The 22,523-nt window shown below is 42.5% G+C and overlaps 2 protein-coding genes across 2 annotated transcripts; one reads left to right on the top strand and one right to left on the bottom strand.

Annotated features, from left to right (window-relative positions):
* The first annotated feature begins 1,717 nt into the window (after window positions 1–1,717).
* On the top strand, window positions 1,718–19,796 carry tmem209 (transmembrane protein 209). Its single transcript, XM_080754468.1, has 15 exons — window positions 1,718–1,761; window positions 3,316–3,458; window positions 4,735–4,793; window positions 6,021–6,152; window positions 6,617–6,840; window positions 7,563–7,770; window positions 9,507–9,682; window positions 11,594–11,665; window positions 12,747–12,843; window positions 13,776–13,901; window positions 14,105–14,202; window positions 14,504–14,618; window positions 15,101–15,198; window positions 16,919–16,992; window positions 18,897–19,796. The coding sequence occupies exons 2-15, from the start codon at window positions 3,319–3,321 to the stop codon at window positions 18,949–18,951; spliced, it is 1,674 nt and encodes a 557-aa protein (XP_080610594.1). The 5' UTR covers window positions 1,718–1,761; window positions 3,316–3,318; the 3' UTR covers window positions 18,952–19,796.
* A 937-nt stretch (window positions 19,797–20,733) lies between these two features.
* On the bottom strand, window positions 20,734–22,152 carry LOC308308802 (nuclear factor 7, ovary-like; the record flags this gene model as incomplete). The annotated part of the gene is made up of 2 exons (XM_080754254.1): window positions 20,734–21,816; window positions 22,108–22,152. The coding sequence occupies 2 exons, from the start codon at window positions 22,150–22,152 to the stop codon at window positions 20,734–20,736; spliced, it is 1,128 nt and encodes a 375-aa protein (XP_080610380.1).
* Window positions 22,153–22,523: the final 371 nt, after the last annotated feature.

Raw genomic sequence — 22,523 nt, 5'->3', positions numbered from 1 at the left:
TAGTGTAAAAAACATCACAAGGATGCAGCTGGGACGTATCATCAGTGATGTAGCCTGGGGTCGACGGGTGTTTCGGGTCTCGCAACATCATACACCCTCGCCCAGGGTATACCCTAGAACATTAAAAAAAGATATATATTTTCCTGTGTTCTGTTGAAATGTTTGCATGTTTGATACTTTTATCAGGCTTGCTTTACTAGCATGAGTACAATTTCAGCCTTAAAGTGCCAAATGTAGGTGTAGGCCTACACTAGATTTGATGACTGAAGCAACCAAAGACATCTTTAATAATGACTTCTCATCTTTAAGTCATAAAGCCCCCCCCCCCCTGTTTTCTGGTGAATTTTGGGAGTATCTAACATATAATTTAGCGAATGTCTGTCTGTCTGAGTGAGTGAGTGAGTGAGTGTCTGTCTGAGTGAGTGTCTGTCACAGCGTTTCTCCTCAGTGGCTGGAGCAATTGATCTGAAATCGCATCACCAATAGCATATGAACACACCTGACATAACTGTGAAGCCCTTTTTTCACTTTCACAAATCGTTTAATTGATATTAATTTATTAGTGAATACATTTTTCCCATTGACTTATAATGGGAATCGCAAAAACTCACATTCAATATTTTTTTTCTCGCAAACCATAGGGGCTACAGTTACAAAACTCTGAGAGGAGATTTATAATGATATCAAGGATTAAATAAAAAATAACTTTGTCAGTTGGCCTCATGGTGGCGCTATAACAGTCCACTTTACGTTTCGGCCTGTAACTCTTGAACCGTAGGTCGGAACATTAAAATTCTTTTTTCCCTGGATTCCTTGGGTCAATACGCATCTCCCGATATAGGCCCCGCCCATTTGCGTCAGGATAGATTTTCCGCCATTTTGAATTTTCTCCAAAACACACTTTTTGCTCCTTTTCCTACATATTTTCTTCAAATGTCACGAAAATGGGTACACATGATCTCTGAACCCATGCAATGAACATAGTCAAGGGATATTTTGATAGTCCATACCGTTCGTTCGTAACGGGCCTCCAAAGTTAGCGGGAGGGGCCCGTTTTGCAAACAATAGCCATAAATCACAAACAAAACGTCGAGTCAACACTGAATTTCTGCCACAGGTTGCGGGTGGCTTACTCAACGAATCCCCAGAAGCATTTCCAATTCGACCCGTAGAGGGCGTCACAAACGCGCAAAACGTAACCGTTGTCACACACACACACACACACACACACACACACACACACACACACACACACACACACACACACACACACACACACACATAGCCATTAAACGAAACGGGTATTTCTTACATTGATGCTCCTACATATTATCATGCAAGTACCAGTTAAAGTTACTTTCCATCCCTCATATACCGTGTGCACAGTGCACATCCCATAACCCACACACTGCACATCATTTCGGAGCTCATATCTTTGAACGGGTAAGGACTAGTGATACCAAATCCAGGAGAAATTCAGGAGAAATGCCAATCCAGGAGCATGGCAGGAGATGGGGTCAAAATCCAGGAGACTCCTGGGAAATCCAGGAGTGTTGGCAAGCCTGATAACCATAGCTCATAACCTGCTCATAACCGGCATAGACTGTAAAAAGCTCATAACCTGAAACTTGAACTACAAAAACTGTGACGTAACATTTATTGTCACCGGAAGTACTTTGCTCGTCTGACACTTTCCTTCCGGGTGAAGTAAACCGAACCGACGCAGTGCCGCTGTTTCCTTCCTTCTATCGCAGCAACGCGGTATGAATGATCAACTTTTTATATACTATTAATTCACCAATAGTCATGATAATACTGTACTAATACTAATGTGTCCACGGGTCTGTTCAAAATATACACGTGTGCGTTGTATGCCTGACCAAGACTCTTGTTTTCCACTGTGTTGTTTTTGTCAGCTAACGGTGGCTAACCAGCAATGTGTTTCATTATGACCAGTGGTGGAAAAAGTATATAATGTTTTTGTCCTACTCAAGTAAAAGTATCAGTGCTGCATTGTAGCACTCTGTACTAGTCTGTGACAAGTAAAAGTCTGGTATTCAAAATGTAGGCTACTTGAAGTACAAAAGTATTGGCATTTGGCACCAAAATGTACTAAAGTACTGGGTGTCAGGCAAATTCGCCTAAACGCATTTGGTCCTTTCGCCTGGCATTTTCGCCGTAGAGGAGAGTCTTTTTACCTACCTGTCTGAGCCATTTCGCCTACTCTCAATTCTACTGTCAGACTGTCCATGTTCGCATATTATCCCTTTAAATATTATAGTGAGACTGTGACAGTGGTGTTATCTGTCAAACTGTGACCATTACACGCTATCCTATGTTCTCCATCAATACAGATGCCTGTCTGTCTGTCTGCCCACAGACGGACCCTAGAACATTAAAAAAAGCGCCTGTTGACAGGCAAGGTTGATTCTATAGGCTATTTTGGTGTAGCATATCATATATATATATATATATATATATATATATATATATATATAGGCTAATATATATTTTGTATAGCCTAATGTTAAAACTATAGAATACTGTTCATTGTAGGCCTACAATACTGTTCAATACTGCACCGAAGAATTGCCATGTCCATGGTGTTTATAGTATCGGCTTATCAGGACATGAATTAATTAATGATTTGGATGCACCTGATTCAAACAATAGCTAATCTGTATTGATGTGATTGTTATGGAGTGCATTGGATAGCCGTGTGTAATCACAGATTGACTGTCACAGTCGCTAAAATAGGCCTATTTAAATGACAAACGGATAATGCAAAAATGGACAGTCTGACAGGCGATAGCAGAATTGAGGGTAGGCGAAATGGATCAGACAGGTAGGTGAAAAGACTCCTCCACGACGAAAATGCCAGATGAAAGGACCAAATGCATTTAGGCGAATATGTTTTAGGCGAAAGTGCCTGACACCCAACCACCTACAAGGTGAAAAACTAAAAGAAAAAGGAGTAGCAGACCATTTAGACCAGTGGTCCTCAATGTGGCGTCCAGGAAGGTCTAAATTGTATGTACTGTAACTCCTTACGGGTCCATTTGGTTTCATTTGTATACTGTCAGAGTTAAGGTGAGACCTTGACATTTTAAAGTTTGACAACTACTGATTTAGAGTAGACCAAAATGCAGGTTTTAATTAATTCTGCAATGAATCTCTGTATTAACAATTCAACAGGAATTTTGATATGGCTCCCTCATTGTATCACGATATATACGATATCTCTGAAAAGGCCCATCGTGGAGACATTGTATCGCCTCCCTCAACGATATTTATCACCATATCGCCCACCCCTAGGTTATGTTTACCCCCTCGAAGGATGGCGTGTCGACACTCATCGACAGGACGATGAGACTGCGGAGGGAGGAGCAGGCTCGGCAGGTGGTTCTGGCGTGGGCCGTGCTCAACGTCTCCCTGGCCGGAATGGTTTACACTGAGATGTAAGCAGGGGCGTCACAAGGGGGGGGGGGGGGGGGGGGGGGGGACTGAGTTACTAGGGCCCAAGGTGGAGGGGCCTGGAATTATTTTATACTTAAGCTATTGAAAAATAGCAGATATACAAGCTCACAGCGCTGGCACCGAGTGCTGCGCTGCAAGCTTGTAGATCTGCTATTTTTGAAAAGTCGTGAAAACGAGTGCAAATCTTTGAATATATGTATTTTTTTAAGCGGACATTTGTAACTCAAATTCTGCTTCTTGGGGGTCCCTGGAACTAAATATTTTAAGATGGGGGTCCATGGCCAAATACATATCATTTTGGGGGTCCTTCGCATGAAAAAGTTTGAGCACCACTGACATAGAAACAGGTTTTTCAAAAAACCTTAGAAGGATTTGAAATATTCAAAGACGTTCAGGCGTAGACACTAAAGCTTGCCCACCTGCCCCCGGCAGGTAAATAAAACTTCCGGGCAGGTGAAGTTGGCTTTCAGGTTGCCCGACCAGGCAAGTGCGCATTTGAGAGGGGAGGCAACCGAGATACGTAAACACAACAGGAGACACCTGAATGTGGCCAGTGTGCTCTGTTTTCTGGTCTGTGGAATGTAAAATAAGAGCACTGTTTACCTATAATGTGCTGTTTTTACTGTTGCTACACTTGAAAATATATAATAAGTGTGAAACCATAGACATATTCAATCATAGCTACCGTATGTAGGTTGTGTTATTTGGATTTGGAGGTATTGAGGTATGACATATTTTTTCGCAAAGCCCCAGAAAGTAAAGAAATAAGTGTTAGATTGAACGGTAATTAAAATCTTAACATTTTATAATGGATGATTCACTTTTCGGGCAAGTGGGCATGACCTTTGGGCAAGTAGAACATGATCTGTACTTGCCCAGCGGGTAAGTGCCTCTGAGACCTTAGTGTCAACCCCTGGACGTTCCTGTATTAGCTACTGTACATTTTGCAAACAACTTCACTGTGTTTGTTCTATGTGCAACATGTTGGTATAATTATACACTTAACAGTATATATATTTATGTACAGTGGGTGCTGTTCAGCCTCACAGTATCTATTTATGTACTGTAGGGGAGGCTCGAGCATAATAGTGCAGGGAAGGGAGTAAGGGACGAGTGAGTGGGATGGGGGAGATTGGCGGGGATTTACCGTCATCTTGTAGAACGAATTATGTCATTTATTTAAACTTGAAATATGGAGATACAAGCAAGGTTTCTGACCAGCAGCGGCGATATGTATTTTTCTTTGTTTTTTTGTAGGTCTGGGAAGCTGCTGAGCCGATATTACAACATCACCTACTGGCCCATCTGGTACATTGGTGAGTACTTCTCTTCACTTAACCCCTTAAACCATACTTGGACCGCTCTATATCAGTGTTTTTAATTTATTCAGCATTTGAGCCACGGACCACATGGATGACGTTTAGCCTCAGACCCAAAATGTGGAATATGTTGTTATTGTTGGATTGAAGATTTTTTCCACAGTTCCATGCTGTATTGATAGGAGAGATAACGGGTAAACGTTGATCAAATTAACACATTCTTCTACATTCTCTAATTCATCCTTTGTTAGCCTTCTGGTTGGTCCCTGACTGACCAACCAGCAGGCTCTATCTGCCTCGTCCCGCCCTGGTTCCGCCTTTTTTATGTTGAATTTGCTAAAACATAATTTTGAGAGAAATTAAAACATTTAAAAACATGCTGAGTCACTATACTGCCACAGAGCAGCTCCATTTGAAAGAAACCAAGTTTGAAATGAGAAATGAATATACAGTATAACAATATTAGGGATAGACCACCCATTTTCAATATTGAACTATAAATGTCATTAATATACCTTAGAGGAGTTGTGTGGAAATAGAACAAAAGGTTCCCCCCCCTTCTGTGTTGCCTAGAACTGGAGGATGGATTTTGGGGTTTGTATTGTAAAGTACAACGGTTGATGTCATCAAGTTGCGACTTTATGAATCGTTGGCTTACATTGCACTGTAAAACAGCTTGTAAAGTCGATTGATTGACTGATTTGATTTGGTGAAGAAACAGCACAATAGCACTTCTAAATACATACACAAAGATATATCAGAGGATAGAAACTTGAGAAAGCCCAAAAGGCTTATTTCCATTGTGGTCCTCAATAAAAATGTAATTTTTGGTGTGTGGAATCCAGACTACAAGTAGAACGTTTGGACCTACTCTTCTTGGAATTTGATTCCCCGCACCAGCAATGTGTTGAAGTGTCCCTCAGCAAGATACTTACCCCTGCGGTAAGTATCTTACAGCCCTGCGACTCCAGCACTGCGAGAAGCTGAAACACAAATTTAACCTGTGGGATGAAATGGGTTCAAATATTATTATCTACTGTATATACGGTAAGTTAGAAAGAAACAGCAGCACTACTCTACAACGGTTGTTCTTTGTGGATGACCATGTCAGACCTGCTGGTTGACAAACAAATGTTGGAGCTGGGTATCAGATTAGATTGGGTCTATTTGCACAGTGGCCCATGGGTCATGCTGTTTATTTGCTCTCTCTGACTTGTCCCACAGAACTAGCCCTGGCTGCTGTGTTTAGCCTCAATGCGCTGTTTGACTTCTGGAAGTACTTCCGATACACTATGGCCCCCTCCACCATCGCTGTAACCCCTCAACAGCATGCACTTCTAGGCCTACGAAACTCAGGTGAGAGCCTCGTAGAGTAATTGCATTAATCATGCGTTTATTGAAAGGTCATCTAATGTTGTCTTCTAAATCCTAATAGTTTTCTGAAAAACGTATGTTTCTCTATCAGTGGTGCTCAGACTTTTCATGTCAGGGACCCCAGAATTATATGCACTTGGCCGCAAATCACCATCCCAAAATACTTTGTTCTCGAGACCCCCCAGAAGCAAAGATATGAGTTAAGTTTTTTTCAAAAATAGCAGATCTAGAAATGAGCTTGTATATCTGCTATTTTTGAATAGCTAAAGTCTAAAAAAATAATGGTTCCAGTGGTTAAAATGTAAAGTGACACAGATGCGTTTCCAGGTGTAAATCGTAATGGGTTCAAATGTAGCGCAGTGAAACTCATCAACTTGCTCTGTTCTGGCGTACAGTATTCAAATACATTGTACTTGTGTACTTGTGTCACTGTCCATCACTGCCAGGTATCCAGGCCTCTCCTCCCCAGAAACCAGCAAAGGCGGAGACCCCGGCCCCTGCCCTGTCCTCCCCCATGCAGGGGCAGAACGTGCTGAGTTTCAGCCCCTCGCGGCCCCCCACCGCCAGCCCCAAGTTCTCCCCCAGCTGTGTGCCCGGGTACAGCCCCCCGCTGGGCAGCCCGTCCACCCCCAGCAGCACCGGGGGAGGGGCCTTCTCCCCCTATGGAAAGGTGGGTTCATCCATTGTTGCGACCGTCTAATATGAAAACCTCCACCGGCTGTCTGTCAGTCCCTCCGTCTGTCTGTCCATCACTTCACGTCACACTTTTGGCCCTACTCTTATCTCGGGCACCGTTGCCCCTATCCATGCCAAACTTTGCACACACACTCCTTGGCTGGCAAACCACAACCTCCGCACCCGGATTTCTCACATGCCCCTCTTCTAGCGCCACCATGAGGCCATACATGCAACCTGACGGTTGCTTATCTCCCGATTTGGGAGTCTTAAGACTTTATCAAAGTCCAAGATGAAGAGCTATCACCTCAGATTTTAGGTGATAGCTAGATGTCTTGGGGTTCGTGGTGATAGCCCTTCACCGCGGCTAATGACGTAATGGTGTAGTTTTCTGACTTTAAAAGACTACACTGCTGTGATGGCTTATCACCGCAGACTGTAGGGCCATTACTGGTGCAGTAGTGTTTTTCTTTTTAGTGTACCTATCTGGAAATGGATCGGTCAGTGCTGCTAATGATTGTTGTTCAATTAATGGGTTCATATCTCACAACTGACCTCATGGTCTCCCCACTGTGTGTGTGTGTGTGTGTGTGTGTGTGTGTGTGTGTGTGTGTGTGTGTGTGTGTGTGTGTGTGTGTGTGTGTGTGTGTGTGTGTGTGTGTGTGTGTGTGTGTGTGTGTGTGTGTGTGTGTGTGTGTGTGTGTGTGTGTTGATCAGGTGTTGAACTACAGCCCGTCTCCAGGGTCCTCACCGTACCCCAGCAGCCTGGGCCCCGCTGAGGGCTCGGGGCTGCGGGCTCGCTACCGCACCTCCCCCTCCGTGTTCAGCTCCCCCGGTGGCGGGAAGGAGGACTACATGGAGGACGTGAAGACCCTGGAGAGGTTCCTCCGCCTCGAGGAGGAGAAGAACCACCGGAGCCAGCTAGGTCAGTGGTTCTCAACTTGTGTTGGTCGGGGTCGGGACCCACATTATTTTGGGTGGTCCCCAGATGATGAGCTTAATGTGGAACATTGTTTTCTCACTCAACAGTAAACAAACCAACACGAAGTTTGAGTGTATAGGGGGTATTATCTACACATTTCTAAAGTGACAATAATAAGGACCTTTTAATACTTCTAAAATTACAAATTAAACATTGTTCAAATTGTCAAATATTAGAGACAGAAATTGTGAAAATAGCCGATCTAGATCTGCTATTTTCACAATAGAACTGTGTAACTCTTAGTGCTCGTGAGTGCCCCAGTTCAAATATGATTATTTTGGGGGTCGCGGCCTGAAAAGGTTGAGAACCACTGAGCTAGGTCACTGTGAGTGTCGTAGTGGTGTTGTTGTTAGTAGAGCTGTAGGGATTATGACACTCAAATAATTGCGATAAACGATTTAGATTTTGTCATTGAACATTATGAATTAAACATAACACACCTGTATCAAACACGACACATGTGCATATCTTCTTGTATTGGCCGTTCTGTCCGTGACATCAGCTGTGATGATGCTGGTCTGGTACTTTCTATGACGTTTTCTATGACGTTACACATGAAGTTGTCCTCGCCGTCCCTATTTTGGGCATCTCATTACAGACATCAATTTTGAATAGAATTCAAAAATAGCATGTCTACAAACTCAAATTGTTTCGCATCGAGTGTACAAGTGGGTCTATTTGGTTCAACTTGTACAACAGTCTTTGGATTTAAACAGAAAATGCAATTTCAGGTTGGGATATCAATTTTATCCAATCAAGGGAGAGAACTCCAATCAGGACCAAGGAAGATAAGGAAGGAATGGAAACACGTGGCCACTGGGCATGTGCCATGTCTGGCTATGAAGCTCACCATGGGTGCCAGAACCCGCAGCCGGAAGTGCGATAAAATACATGTCAGTGAAGCGACCGCGGTTTTCCCAACGACCCTGAGCGCAACGGTGGGGGCCGATGGGCAATAGGCGTCCCACACTCCTGCGCCCCCACCGTTGAAGCTCAGGGTCGTTGGGAAAACCGCGGTCGCGTCAGTGAATGGAGCCGGCTTGATCAGCTCATGAACAAACCTGGAACCAAAACTATTTATGAACTACTGAGACCTTTGTCATATAATCTGTTCAGGAATATAAAAGAAGACCTATCGAAGGTATTTTTACAATCACTTTCGATGTGCACAGTAGATAATGAAATAATAATAACAGTAAATAATAATCGTTTCTGTCTCCGAAGTATCGCGAGATTTGGTTCCCAGACAGGAAACGGTGGATAGTCTCGCGATACTTGGCTCGTTTAGAAACATACTTTTTGCTCTTTAGATACTGCTATAACATTGAAAATCCACACAGCACAAAAAAATGTGTGACATGCCTTCTTTTATTTTCCTGAGCTGAGTATGTTATAAAGGTCTCACTTTTTTCTAAATAGTGTTTGTTCATGAACTTCATGAGCTGCTGGGAGGCTGCTCCACAGTCTTCCACAGAACTTCCGGCTGCAGTTTGGCACCCATGGTGCGACGAATCTGACGGTTGGAATTGCGAGATAGCGAAAGGGGCGTGGATGTCTTTACCTCTCTATTTACCTTGATCAGGACGAGGAAGTGAGCAAATAAATGAGCAATAATAATTTACAGTACATAATTTTAAATGAACGCAGAGGATTGTACTTTGTGCATTGTTGTTCTCCAGGAAGTCCAGAGTCCTCGTCTCCGACTCACAGCCCTACCTTCTGGAACTACAACCGTTCGGTGGGCGACTACGCCCAGAGTCTCAGGAAGTTCCAGTACCAATTGGCCTGCCGCTCACAGGCACCCTCTGCCCACAAAGATGACACCGACCTGGGCTCCAAACAGGCTGCGGAAGAGGTCAGCGGGGTTGGGTTTTGCAACACTTCGTTTTTCCCCTCTTTAACTCTTATTGTGCCGATCCCGAACAAGTTCGGCTTTATTTCAATCCAATACAATTTTTTTTTTTATTATTTTACTTACCCTGAGCTGCTTGTAGAGCCGTGGGTGGTCCTGGCTCGTCCTACGCTTTCCAGCGAGTCATTTTACACGGTCCGACGATATATTCCATTAAAAATGGTTTAAAATACATTTTTGAGCCCCCCAATGTTCACTGAATGTTCGCCGCCGCCGGCGGTACGACGTCCAGTGTGCCGATCCCGAATTAATGCAGCTTTTTTAATGAAATGAATAAAATGATCCGAGGCCTACTGAAGCCCCGGCCTAAATTTACCATCCAGTGACCGAGATCCGGCCGCCCCCCGGCCGGCCGTAAACGAGTAAGGCCGCTGCGAATCGCCGCCGAATCCAATGCAAACCCACATCTTTGAAGGTCATTTTCTCTGGATTGTGTTTTTAGGGAGGCGGCGCTTGGTTTATTTACGGCGAAATCGCTGAAAAATGATCTTTTAAATGAGAAAAAGCTAATAGCTATTTTGTAGCCATTTTCATCCGGGACCTTTTCATGACGTGCACGAACGTGAGCACGCGCGTCACTGCAACGTGAGTCCCCGGATGCTAATGCGCTCGCCTATGGGAGATACCCTGGCATTCTTTGGCGCCCTCTAGGGGCTGGCACTGGAAGGGTTAAAGGTCTTATGACATTTTTTTTTTCTTTTTTTTTATGTTTCCTGACCTCGATTACACCAAACCTGAACTTTCAACATTCAGTGTTTTTTCTGTAATCTGTGTTTTTCTTTAATTACTAGGCTCAGAAAAGTGAGTTCATTTTCCTCTGGACGTACACATCATCATCCAGGGGAGGGTGTGGTTGTAGGGGAGGGTGAATTCAACAACCAAAGGGGTGAATGGTAATTGGTGCATTGGACCGATGCAAACACAATGTACAGTAAACACACTCCCCTGGATGATGATGCGTACGTCCAGAGACGAATGAACTCATCTTTCTGAGCCTAATTATTAAACAAACAAAAAAATACAGATTACCGAAAAACCACAGAATGTTGAAAGGTCAGGTTTTTTTGGTGTAACTGAGGCCTAAGAATAAATAAAAAAAATTATGTCATAAGACCTTTAAGTTTGTCTGCGGGGCCCAGCCTTTGGTGTTTATTACCTTCCCTGCTATAATATCCATTTCCCTCCATGGTTATTCGGTTGTTAAAATCGCTGTGTTGACCAGGTTTCAACACTCATAGACTACTCACTCATCCCCCACGTTTTAGAGCAGGGGTCTTCAACGTTTTCAGGCCAAGGACCCCTTAGTTGAGAGAGAGAGATGAAGCAGGGACCCCCACATCCTTTTCATAGATTCCATATAGTTTCATCGTTTGACAGGCTGCACAATCATCATTGTATTTTGGATTCATGTCAATTTGTGTTTTCAGATATTTAACTACTTGAACCGTCAATACATAATAAACTTGACCTTTCACTCTGTACTTAGCCGATCTACAAGCTCACAACGCCTCGCAGTGAGCTTGTAGATCTGCTATTTTTGGCTAAAGTTCTCCGATTATGGACGCTAGGGTTCAAGTGGTTAATATGAAAAAAAATGTCTATCACACAAAGATTTGGATGACCCCCTGTAGTAACTCTGAGGACCCCCTAGGGATCCTGGACCCCCTGTTGAAGACCCCTGTTTTAGAGACATTACCAGCGGTTTACAAATGATGAACCGCAGGTAATGCGCTTTATGTAATGTGTTTGACTTGAAAAGGTTCATGACACTAGCCTCGTGAACCAGCCTCTCTGCTGGCAGGTTCACGAGGCTATCATGACACTGCCTGTTTTAATGTCCTCGCTCTTGTGCAGGTGTGGGCCAGAATCACCACCAGTCGGCCCGTGGTGGATCGCATCGACAGCTGGACGGCCAAGCTGAGAAACGTGAGCATTCCATATATCTGGTGTATTGATACATGATTTTCTGCCAGAAAAATAGTATCCAAATATGAGAAAGGAGACATTGGAGCATGTATGCAACACATACCAACAAGTGGCACTGGCACTGAGGCCATGGCTACACGGAGCTGGATATTTCTGAAGCTAGACATTTTTTTGTGCTGTTGGGGCTTGCAGCCACATGAAGCTGGATATTTTGGGGCGCGAAGCTGGATGTTTTTTAAACCGGATAAATAAGTGGAGAGATTGAAAAATATCCGATTCACTGGATCCGTGTAGACAGGGAACCCGGATATCTCTGAAGACTTTACTGTGTGTGTGCTTGTTAGACTAGATATCTTTGTCGTGTGGACCTAGATATTTTTCTATGTGGATATCTGAAAAACCGGGATATATGAAATATCCAGCTCTGTGTGGAACTAGATATTTTTCAATATGGATATCTGAAAAACCGGGATATATGAAATATCCAGCTCCGTGTAGCCATGGCCTGAGTCTACACGAAATCCACCTTATTGATCTGAATCAAACCAAAAGAGTCACAAATGTATTGTGCCTTACAAAACATTTTAAAGCTTAAAAGAAAAACAGCAATATTCTAGCAGTTATCACTTATCTGTTATCCGCAGCCTTTCCTTGTTCAGGGAATAGTGAAGTGTTCAGTGTGTCTCTGAACTTGCAATCAATACAGTTTTTGCTTTTAATGTTGGTATGGTAGGAAATGGGTTGATAAAGAAAAAAAAATGCTCGGATACTGAGGGCTCCGATGTGACAGATGCTTTATTGCACCAAATAACTCTGTAACGTTTAGAGAACAAAGCAGCCCTTCATCGGACTGATTCACTGATACGCCAGTCTGGATAAGAGCATAAAAACAATCGAAAAACATAACGACAATATGCCAAACTTGCACACACACTCCTTGGATGGGAACTCACAACCTCCACCCCTCATTTCTCACAGTTGTGCGCTTGTAGATTATGGAAATGTTTGTCCTCCTATATAACACAAACGTGTGTGTGTGTGTGTGTGTGTGTGTGTGTGTGTGTGTGTGTGTGTGTCATAGTGGATAAATGACACCATCCTGGTACCTTTGGTGAAGGAGACAGACTCAGTCAACAGCCAGCTCAGGAGAATAGGCTGTCCAGAGCTCCAGGTGGGAGGTAAGTGCATGCCACCTACATTTTATCATTATTTCTTCTACTACTCAGTATCTCTGACAAGCCAGGAGGCGGAGATGAGGTGTTTCGCCCCTATAAAGGCCTATTTAACACATTCATCGCACATTGATGCTATAACGCGTCGTTTGGTCTTTTCGTTGTTTAATTAGACTGCTGTCGCACCCGGGAGTGATGCAAAGACTTAGTTTCCCATGATCCATTGGGAGATGACGTCATCCGGAAATTATTTTGTCGGCTCCAGACCAATGATGGCAAATTCAGAAAAATCGATATGACTCGGTTTCTTCTGCCAGATTGTGTTTTCGTCAAAAAAAGCTTTTTTCAATGGACCATAACTGGGGAATGGATCGTCGCGGTTACACAGGTTTTCTTTTTTCCGGGTTGAAAGGAGAGAAGATAGTTGGATGTTGCAGACCGCGTGTTTGCACATCGTCGTCGCGTTGTGCGTTACATGGGTCTTCAGAATAAGATAAAAACAATGAAAGACGGATGAAAGAATTAATTGATACCTGGCGATATGAATGTGTTGAGCTTGGTGTGTCGACCATCGTGTCACACTTAAAGGGTCAGTTCACCTCTGGGACAACCAGATCTTATTTTATTGTTGTTTGGGACAAGATCAACACAATCCTGAGTTATTTTTGTGTTCAATCTGTGTTTTGAGATATTTTAGTATTTCAGCATGAATGATGATGCATTTTGCATCATATGATGCAGCATGACGACTCACAGATTGAACACAAAAAATAACTCAGGATTGTGTTGATCTTGTCCCAAACAACAATAAAATAAGATCTGGTTGTCCCAGAGGTGAACTGGCCCTTTAACACGTCCCTTAACGGGACAAGTAAAATGTCATGATCATAACGGCCCTAGCTGGTAACCATCATTATTTGTTTGTGTCCGCCCACCAGAGACCAGCATCAGCAGTCTGAAGCAGGCTGCCGTGGTGAAAGCCTCCTCCATCCCCACAATGAACACCATCGTCCAGTACCTGGACATCACCCCCAACCAGGAGTACCTGGTGGACAGGATAAAGGGTGTGTTGACGATTGCGTTTTCGATTGGCCCATTTAGGCCTGGAAAGCATCCCTGTCACTTTTTAACCACTTAATCGTTATTGTATAGTTTAGCTATTCAGAAATAGCAGATATGCAATGTCTTAGCGCGGCACGCTATGAGCTTGTAAATCTGCTATTTCTGACAAATCATGAACAAACATGAACATGAAATTATGTTTCAGAGCTGGCACACAGTGGCTGTATGAGTTCATTCCGTTGGAATGGAGGTGGTGATCTGAAGAGCAGGAAGTGGGACACAGACCTCCCCACGGACTGTGCTGTGAGTCTATTCGCACGCACTCGAACGCACATGCATTGGATTTAGTTCACTTTGAATTCAGGATTATCTTCTGCATCCTTTGTCATGATGAAGTGCTTACATCCAACTATAACGGCTCAAATGACCACTTATGTCCTATTGTATGGTAAATAGCAAAGATATCCGATCTACAAGCTCACAACACGTCACATTGCAGCGCGTTGCAACCTTGTAGGTCTACTCTTCTAGCTATTTGATTGTTTCTTCATTCTCTCTCTTCAAAACAGTATTGTTTTCTTATTATTGTTTTGTTCTTATTCAGATCCTCATGCATGTGTTCTGCACCTATCTGGACTCCAGACTGCCTCCACACCCCAAATATCCAGACGGAAAGACCTTCACCTCTCAACACTACAGCCACACCCCGGACAAACCTGGTGAGAATGGACCATCATCAGATATTCTGACCACTGACCCAAAATCTTCATACTTCATGAAGACACATACCATGATTTTGTGAATGTAACCTTCAAGGCGTAGTTCACCCCCCAAAATACTTTTTTTCTATTGATTACTGACACCTTGAGTTCAATAATATTTTTTTGTATTTGTCTCATTCCTAAAACAATAATTTGATAACAATAAAATGTACCCCCATTGATTCCGGAATCAATGGGGGTACATTTACTATAATACAATTTGTTATGCACAAATATAAAAGAATATTATTGAACTCAAGACTCCATGGCTTGAGCAATCAATAGAGAGGGGAAGAAAAGTATTTTGGGGGGTGAACTACTCCTTTAACTGTGCCTTTTAAACTTGTGTGCTCTCCTTTATTTGGACATGAATAAATTGTTAAAGTGTGTGTGTGTGTGTGTGTGTGCGTGCGTGCGTGCGTGCGTTGTGTTAAACCTAGATGTGAGCAACGAGAACCTGTTCTGCATTCACCAGAGCAGTACCAACCCTCCGCATTACCAACTCATCTACCAGGGACACATCTACAACCTCCCCAAGGTCAGCACCTTATACTCAGCACCACTGGTTCTCATGTCTTACTTGGAACAGTGGTATGTTTGGTATGCATTAGGCCAGGGGACCCCCATAGCTCTCAGAATTACAGACCTGTAAGGGTCCATTTGGTTCCTTCTCTGAGTTATCAAGAATCAACTTAATAATGTTCACAGCTCTGGTTTACAGGTGTAAAGATGTGGCTGAAGTTTGTTTATGCGCACGCTCGCTCCATCATTTTTCATCAGTTACAGACCTGTAAAGGGTCTGTTTGGTTCCAACCGATCAGTCATTTAGCCAGGGACCCCTGGAGTTCCTCAGACCCCACTTTGAAAACAACTGACTTGGAACACTTAGAACGCTAAATATATATTGTTGTTGTCGGGCAGAATCCTTCTCTCCAAGACCATATTCTGACTTTGTTTTGTGTTTTGTTTAGTTTTTTCGTAAATGTATGCCCTAATTGTACATACTACAACCTCACACAAAAGTAGCAGATCCACAAGCTTTTGTAGATCTGCTACTTTTGATACTTTAGAACAGGGGTCTTCAACGTTTTCAGGCCAAGGACCCCTTAGCAGAGAGAGCAATAAATCAGGGACCCCCTCTACATATTGTATTAATGTGTGATGGAGATTCTCATCGATTTCATAGATAGATTCATAGACTTTTTGACACTTAACCACTTAAAATCTTAAATCGTCGATACTTAGCAAACTTTCACTCTGTACTTGGGCTGCTCTTTTTGACCTCTACAGCAAACCTATTTGCCAATAATAGCTGATCTACAAGCTCTCAACGCCTCGCGCTGCGAGGCGTTGAGAGCTTGTAGATCTGCTATTTTTGGCTAAAGTTCTCCTCAGAGTATAGGGGTTCAAGTTGTTAATTTAAAATAATTATCCTATCACACAAGGATTTGGAGGCCCCCCTGTAGTAACTCTGAGGACCCCCTAGGGGTCTTTAGAATTTGAATCCTGAAAAGCAACAGTTTCGGACAGAGACAATATTATACATTTTAAGTTTCATACGATTAATGTATCAGTTTAACCTCTTTCAACCTGGTGCACCTCTTTTGGGAATGTTGTTGTTGTCCAAAATAAATTGCATTTATTTTGCGTTCATGCGTGCAGTTTTTTATGTCGTTGAAATAAGAAAGAAACGCCTCGGTTTACATGGCCCCTAATGCTGTGTTCACACTAGCAGCTACAAAGCAACAGGTACCATTCATTTTCACTGGAAGCCAGTGACATGAAGATACAAACTGATGGTCAACACTTGCTTTTGAGACCCGCTACAAAAGCTACAAAATAAAGTTGAGGTGGCTTCAACTTCACACACTAGCAGCTGCAAAACGACCAAGTGTTGTTCAACCATTTCCACTGACCTCTCCACACAATTCCTGCTTGTAATGGAGGGAAAACTATTCATTTTCACCAGTTCTTTTTACCCAAGCCTTTATATTTCCCTCGCTGGATTGACGCACGCTTAATGATGTTAATGAGCATGTTCTTCTCAACAGCGACTCCGCAACAGATACGCTGCGTTGCTTGGTAGTTTGTAGTTTTTAGCTGCCAGTGTAAACGCTGCATTACTCTGTAGGCGGTACTGTTGGTGCCTTGCTTATGGGTAGCTAGACAGGAGTCACATAATTTTTCATGATGATGTCTCTTTCTTTGGTTGTATTTTCATTGCACTGACATCTATTTGTTTTGGATTGTTTTTACAGGGTAGGAACAATCTGTTCCACACTGTTCTCATGTTCCTATATGTCATCAAATCCAAGGAGTCAGGGATGCTGGGGTGAGTACTGTGGATTACTATAGACTCTAATATAACACTTAATAATAATCTAATGCCCCATTCACACCAAAAAGGCCAAGCTATTACCGTTATCATCTTTGTAATTCAATGTAATCTCTAATAGCTTGGCTTTTTTTTGTGGTGAATAGGGCATTATACTATAATCATCCAAAATATTCTGTAACAGTAGGGTGAACTGCAGGTCATCATGGCATGGAAAATAATACTGATTTGATCAATCTACGGCACTGTTTGGTGGATTATAAATGGCTGATGTGCAGTCAATGGTCATCAAACATTTGCATGTCAAGGACCCCCAAGTTGATACCCATTAATCCGCATACCCCATGTTGAAAAGGATGTGGTGCCAGGAACCCTGATGAGAGAAGATCCTAGACAGTTAACTCCAATTTCACTTGTATCTTGTTTGGGTTCTCTCTCATAGCATAGACTGCTTTGAGAATGTAGAGCTAAATTATTTAACGCTTTTTTTGATAAAGCTTTACTTACCAACCTTAACATGTATAAATGACAATTCAAATTCAAGTTGAATTTTGATTCATGAATAATCCTCAACTAGGTTGTATAAAGTGCTTGCTTACATAATCTGGAAGTGATTTCATTTCAGAGCTGGGATTGTTTTGTACCGCCTTGTTTTTATGCTTTCAGTTATTTGATATTAGTTGATCATTCATGACCTTCCCTAATTTGACTGCACGATTCCACCATTTCAACAACCCATCTTTTATAGCTGATAAATTGCTCACTCAAGTCATTATTTGACAGTATGAGCAGGAGGACATTCATCACAGCATATATTTTTGATGAGAATAATTTTATTCAAGAGGGGCATATAAAAGGCATTTTTGTAATTCAGTTCTTTTTTGTCAAATAAGTTTTATTGCCAACAGATTATCAACAACAAAATGGACGTTATCAGATTTACAATTTTCTGTTTCAGCATATTTAAGGAAGAAAAGAAAGAGAAAAGAAGGGCTGAAAACAAACAAGAAATAAAATACAAAACAAATTAACATATGACATATTGTAATTCAGTTCTAATTAAACTTCAGCGTTTAACGTGCCTGTCCGTCACAGAAGAGTGAACTTCTGAAGAATGACAAACTTAGTAACATTGTAACATTGGAAAGGGATCTTTTACGTACAGAGCTACTCAGTGGAACAGCCTGGATACTAGTGTCAAATAGACAGGCTAAAGCTTGGATATTGGAATAAGTTACTGGGGAATAGGTCAAATTTAAGCTCAGTTTTTAACTTTTGTCTTTGTCAAGTTTGTTTTGCATTGTCAATTGTTTTTTAATTATTAGTTGCATGTGAGAGGACCACAATGGAAATCTAGTCTATGGACTTTGTTTGTGTTTATCCTCCATCTGCTGTAACCTGTGTGAGGTTTTTGCACATCGAATCAAACCAAACCAGGGGTCTTCAACAGGGGGTCCGGGACCCCTAGGGGGTCCTCAGAGTTACTACGGGGGGTCCTCCAAATCTTTGTGTGATAGAAGCTTTTTTTTTCTCCTTTTTTATATTAACCACTTGAACCCCTATTGTGTTATAGCAGATCTACAAGCTCACAACGCCTCGCGCTGCAAGGCGTTGTGAGCCTGTAGATCGTCTATTTTCGGCAAAGGGCTTTGGTGTTGAGGGGAAAAAAGCAGACTAAGTACAGAGTAAAAGGTCAAGTTTTTAAGTATTGACAGTTGTTAAATATCTGAAAACACAAATTGACATGATATCAAAATACACTGGTGGTTTTGCTGTCAAACAATGAAACGATATGGAATCTATGAAGAGGTTGCTCTCTCTCAACTAAGGGGTCCTTGGCCTGAAAACATTGAAGACCCCTGAACTAAACTTAATTTGATTTCTGACTGTGCTTTCCGCAGGAGGGTGAATCTGGGCCTGTCCGGGGTGAACATCTTGTGGATATTCAGAGACTGATGGCACCTCTGGTCATGATGCGCTTGCCTTGAAGAATGTGTCAGGACGACGCCAGTGGGGTTTTGGAATGGCCTTCATTGTTGTATAGGGTGATTTATACTTGTGTGCCAAATTTGTCGCACACTGAAAAAATAGCAGATCTACACACGCTCGCGGCACATTGTGCTGCAACGCGCTGTGAGCTTGTAGATCTGCTATTTTCGGTGCACAACCGCCAAGTATAAATGGGGCGTGATGAGGCTCTCACAGTACCATGTCACCAGAAGGTCTCTGTAATGACACAAATGCTGGAGGAGACTCGCTTCACACTGAAGGACTTGTGGAATTTATTAACCACTTTCAACTGGCATCACTGTTTTGGTGCAGTCGTACTGTAGGCGAATAATCTTCACGCATTTTCAAAGATTTTCAAAAAATGTAACAACAAAATTGCTGATCTACAAGCTCACAACTTGCTGCAGAGCAACGAGTTGTGATTTTGTAGATTGGCTATGCAGGAATATGTCTGAAATAGGAGTGGTTTCTCCCAGCAGTCTGGAATAGCACAACAGCAGTTTTTGACATGCGCTCAATTGTATTCAGAAAAGAACACTTTGGAAATGTGTTATTTATATTTTAGGGACACCTGTCTCCGTCACACAACAATGTCCTTGTAAAACAACATAAGGAAGTGTATTTTTTTATATAGTTAGTTCCGTTTGGGATTATTTTGTATACTGAGGACCTACCAGCATAGCAGACTTGTAAATAATGTCCAGTACCTCTTTTTGGTGGGTCACACAAGGGCTCAAAGCCCTTCTTGAATGTAAATATTTGGTTCATTTCTTTTCCTGGAGCTTGAATAAATGTGTGTCCGTTTTGAATACACAGGATATGATGTAAATGTCTTTTGTTTTCTACTGAAGATAAACACCTAATTAAAAGATTAGTATTTTTGTGCATATCTTGTATAACAGAAGGTATAGGGTTCAGAAGGCAGATTATGTATTTTCTTCCCCCCTCCAGTGGAGTGAATGGCACAAAGCTCTGCCACCTTCCACAGGAATTTGGAAATTGACACACTAAAAATCCCATGTTAGTTTAACGTTCAAAAAGCTACAGATTCTACAGTGTACTTGTACACAGTTTACCAATCCAATTCCGCATGGCTTTTGCTTTTAAATTACACTGGCAAACTCAAGTAGTGTATTTGCTTGATTGTTAATAAATGAGACGTTATGGAACTTAATTTAGCATGTTTTATCTTTTTCTATAACCAACAAATAGAATTGGCAACATTTGAATACAGAAAGAAAAGAAAATGGAAGTCCTGCACAGTCGGCACTCACAGGCTACTACAATGTATGTGTGCAAAAGGACCTTCCTCAAAAAATGGTGTGCCTTTGGCAACATTTGAATACCAAATGATTTGTTTCACATTGAGGCATAGTAATGCGTCCGCTCATTTATGTAATGCCATTCTGTGGACTTTTGCTGAGATGTGGCATTCATGAAAATAAAGCCATTAAGAACATCATTTTGTAGCCTCCTTACAGCTTACTATTGTTTGTTCTTTGTATCTCACTGGGCTCTACAACCCCATGAGGCCTAGCATCCCTTTTCTGGGCTATACATATTCATTAAACTGTTAAATGACATTTGATCGTCAATCTTAACAAAACTTGAATGTAAAACAGAAACTATAACTTTGCTTGTATTTTGTTTGAGCCAAACATTTGCCAAAAAGTACTATAACTTTGCTTGTATCTTGTATTTTGAGCCAAAAATGACCCAAAAAGTATCTCAGTTACGGTAGACACTGCTGATATTACCTGTTAACATCTTCAAAGGGTGAGTACCATCAAAAGTGAAAATGAATGGAAAGAGTTTGTCATTTAAAGTGTGTGAGAATGTGAAGGTGTGTATGTGTGTGCTGGTATCGGGATCATAGAATGACAGCTTTCCTTCATTCCAGTCCAGTTGGACTCTGATCCTCTGAGCTTTCTGCTTCAATGAGAGATCAATGTCTGACTCTAGACTGAATTCGAGGCCTGCTGTGTATTTACCATCCTGTAACCCTATTCTCCAGAGTAAACCCCCTCCGGCTCCCTTCCTCTGGAAAGACTCTGCCAACACACCCACTGCCCAGTCTGCATTGTCTCCAACCTCGACATCCCAGCTGTGAGTCCCTGAGTTAAAGCCCTCAGAACCCAGGACGATGGGAAATGTGTCAAACCTCTCTGGGTTGTCAGGAAGCTCCTGCACTCCTCCATGTCTCACACTGGTCAGATCATCAGACAGGGCGAATACTGGACAGGCAGTGTTGGGGTCCAGAATGACAGGATTGTAGGAGACACGGTCCTTCATCTTGTCCCAGACTCTGAAGGTCAGGTTGCCCAGGTGTTTGGCCACGTCTATCAGTGGTCCTGAGACCAGCCGTGGGTCCTTGGGTTTGAACTGCATTCTTTCCATTGTGGTCTTGTAGTTCTGCAGGAATAAGATATGATCACCTCTCAGCGCCTCCTCTATGGCTCTGATTGTGAGTGAAAGGCTGTTTCTCTCCATAATATTCACCATCATCAACTCTCTCTTCTCCATCCTTTCCTTCCACAGTTCATTGATGCTGGCCTTTTCTTCCTCTTGTAGAAATCTATGAAGCTTCTTAAACATTTCCTTAATCTGCCTCTCTGTATGCTGGGTCTGGGCCTTAAAGTGTTCTGCTGTTTGTTCATTTTTCTTGTGAACTTCATTAAAGACCTCCAGTTTCTCCTGTAAAGGCTTCAGTAATTTCTGGACTTCCTCCTTGTGATCCAGAGCAGCTTCATCGATGGGTCTGAAACTGTGGTTGGTGTGTTTTTTAGAATCTCGACACACAACACACACTGGCTGTAGACATTCCAGACAAAACAGTTTGAGTTTCTCAGCATGCAGACTGCAGCGATCCTCAGACCCTGACCAAGTTCTTCTACGCTTTGAAGCACTCTCTCTCTCCCGTATGAAGGCCTCACACACATTCTTCAGAGCCAGGTTACGGGGTAGATTATCTATTGAATGTATTTCCTTACAAACTGGACATTGCTTTATTCTCTTCTCTCTCCACCATTCCTGCAGACAAGGTTTGCAGAAGCTGTGGCTACACAACAGTATAACAGGATCTTTAAAGATGTCACGACAGACCGGACAGGAATAATCCCCTTCTGGAGGAGACGACGTGGAAGCCATTTAGTCTCTGAGTGAAGCTACAAAACACGCTTCTCAATTCAGTCTCAATTCAGGAAAGCAGTCAGTCAGTCAGTCAGTCGTAATAACACTCCCAAGTTTACTTTCCCTGTGAATCAAAGTCCATTCAGTAGCTGCAGGTTCCAGTGGTATTCCCTCCTGTAGCTGTGGATAGACAGTTTGTCCTCCCTCACTGGAAGTGTAGTTTCATCTGAAGATCAATCATATCGTCTCAATAAGTCTGGCAGGGGGCAGAGCTTTGACACACCACCACAGACCTGTTACAGAGCGCACACACAAACACACGCACACACAAATTTGCCATTAATATAATTCTAATAATACACATAAGATAATGCACCAAGCATATTGAA

Source organism: Nannobrachium achirus (assembly GCF_963921795.1).
Source record: "Nannobrachium achirus genome assembly, chromosome: 23".
In the NCBI taxonomy this organism is placed as follows: domain Eukaryota; kingdom Metazoa; phylum Chordata; class Actinopteri; order Myctophiformes; family Myctophidae; genus Nannobrachium; species Nannobrachium achirus.
This window is presented reverse-complemented; position numbering and strand designations above follow the sequence as displayed.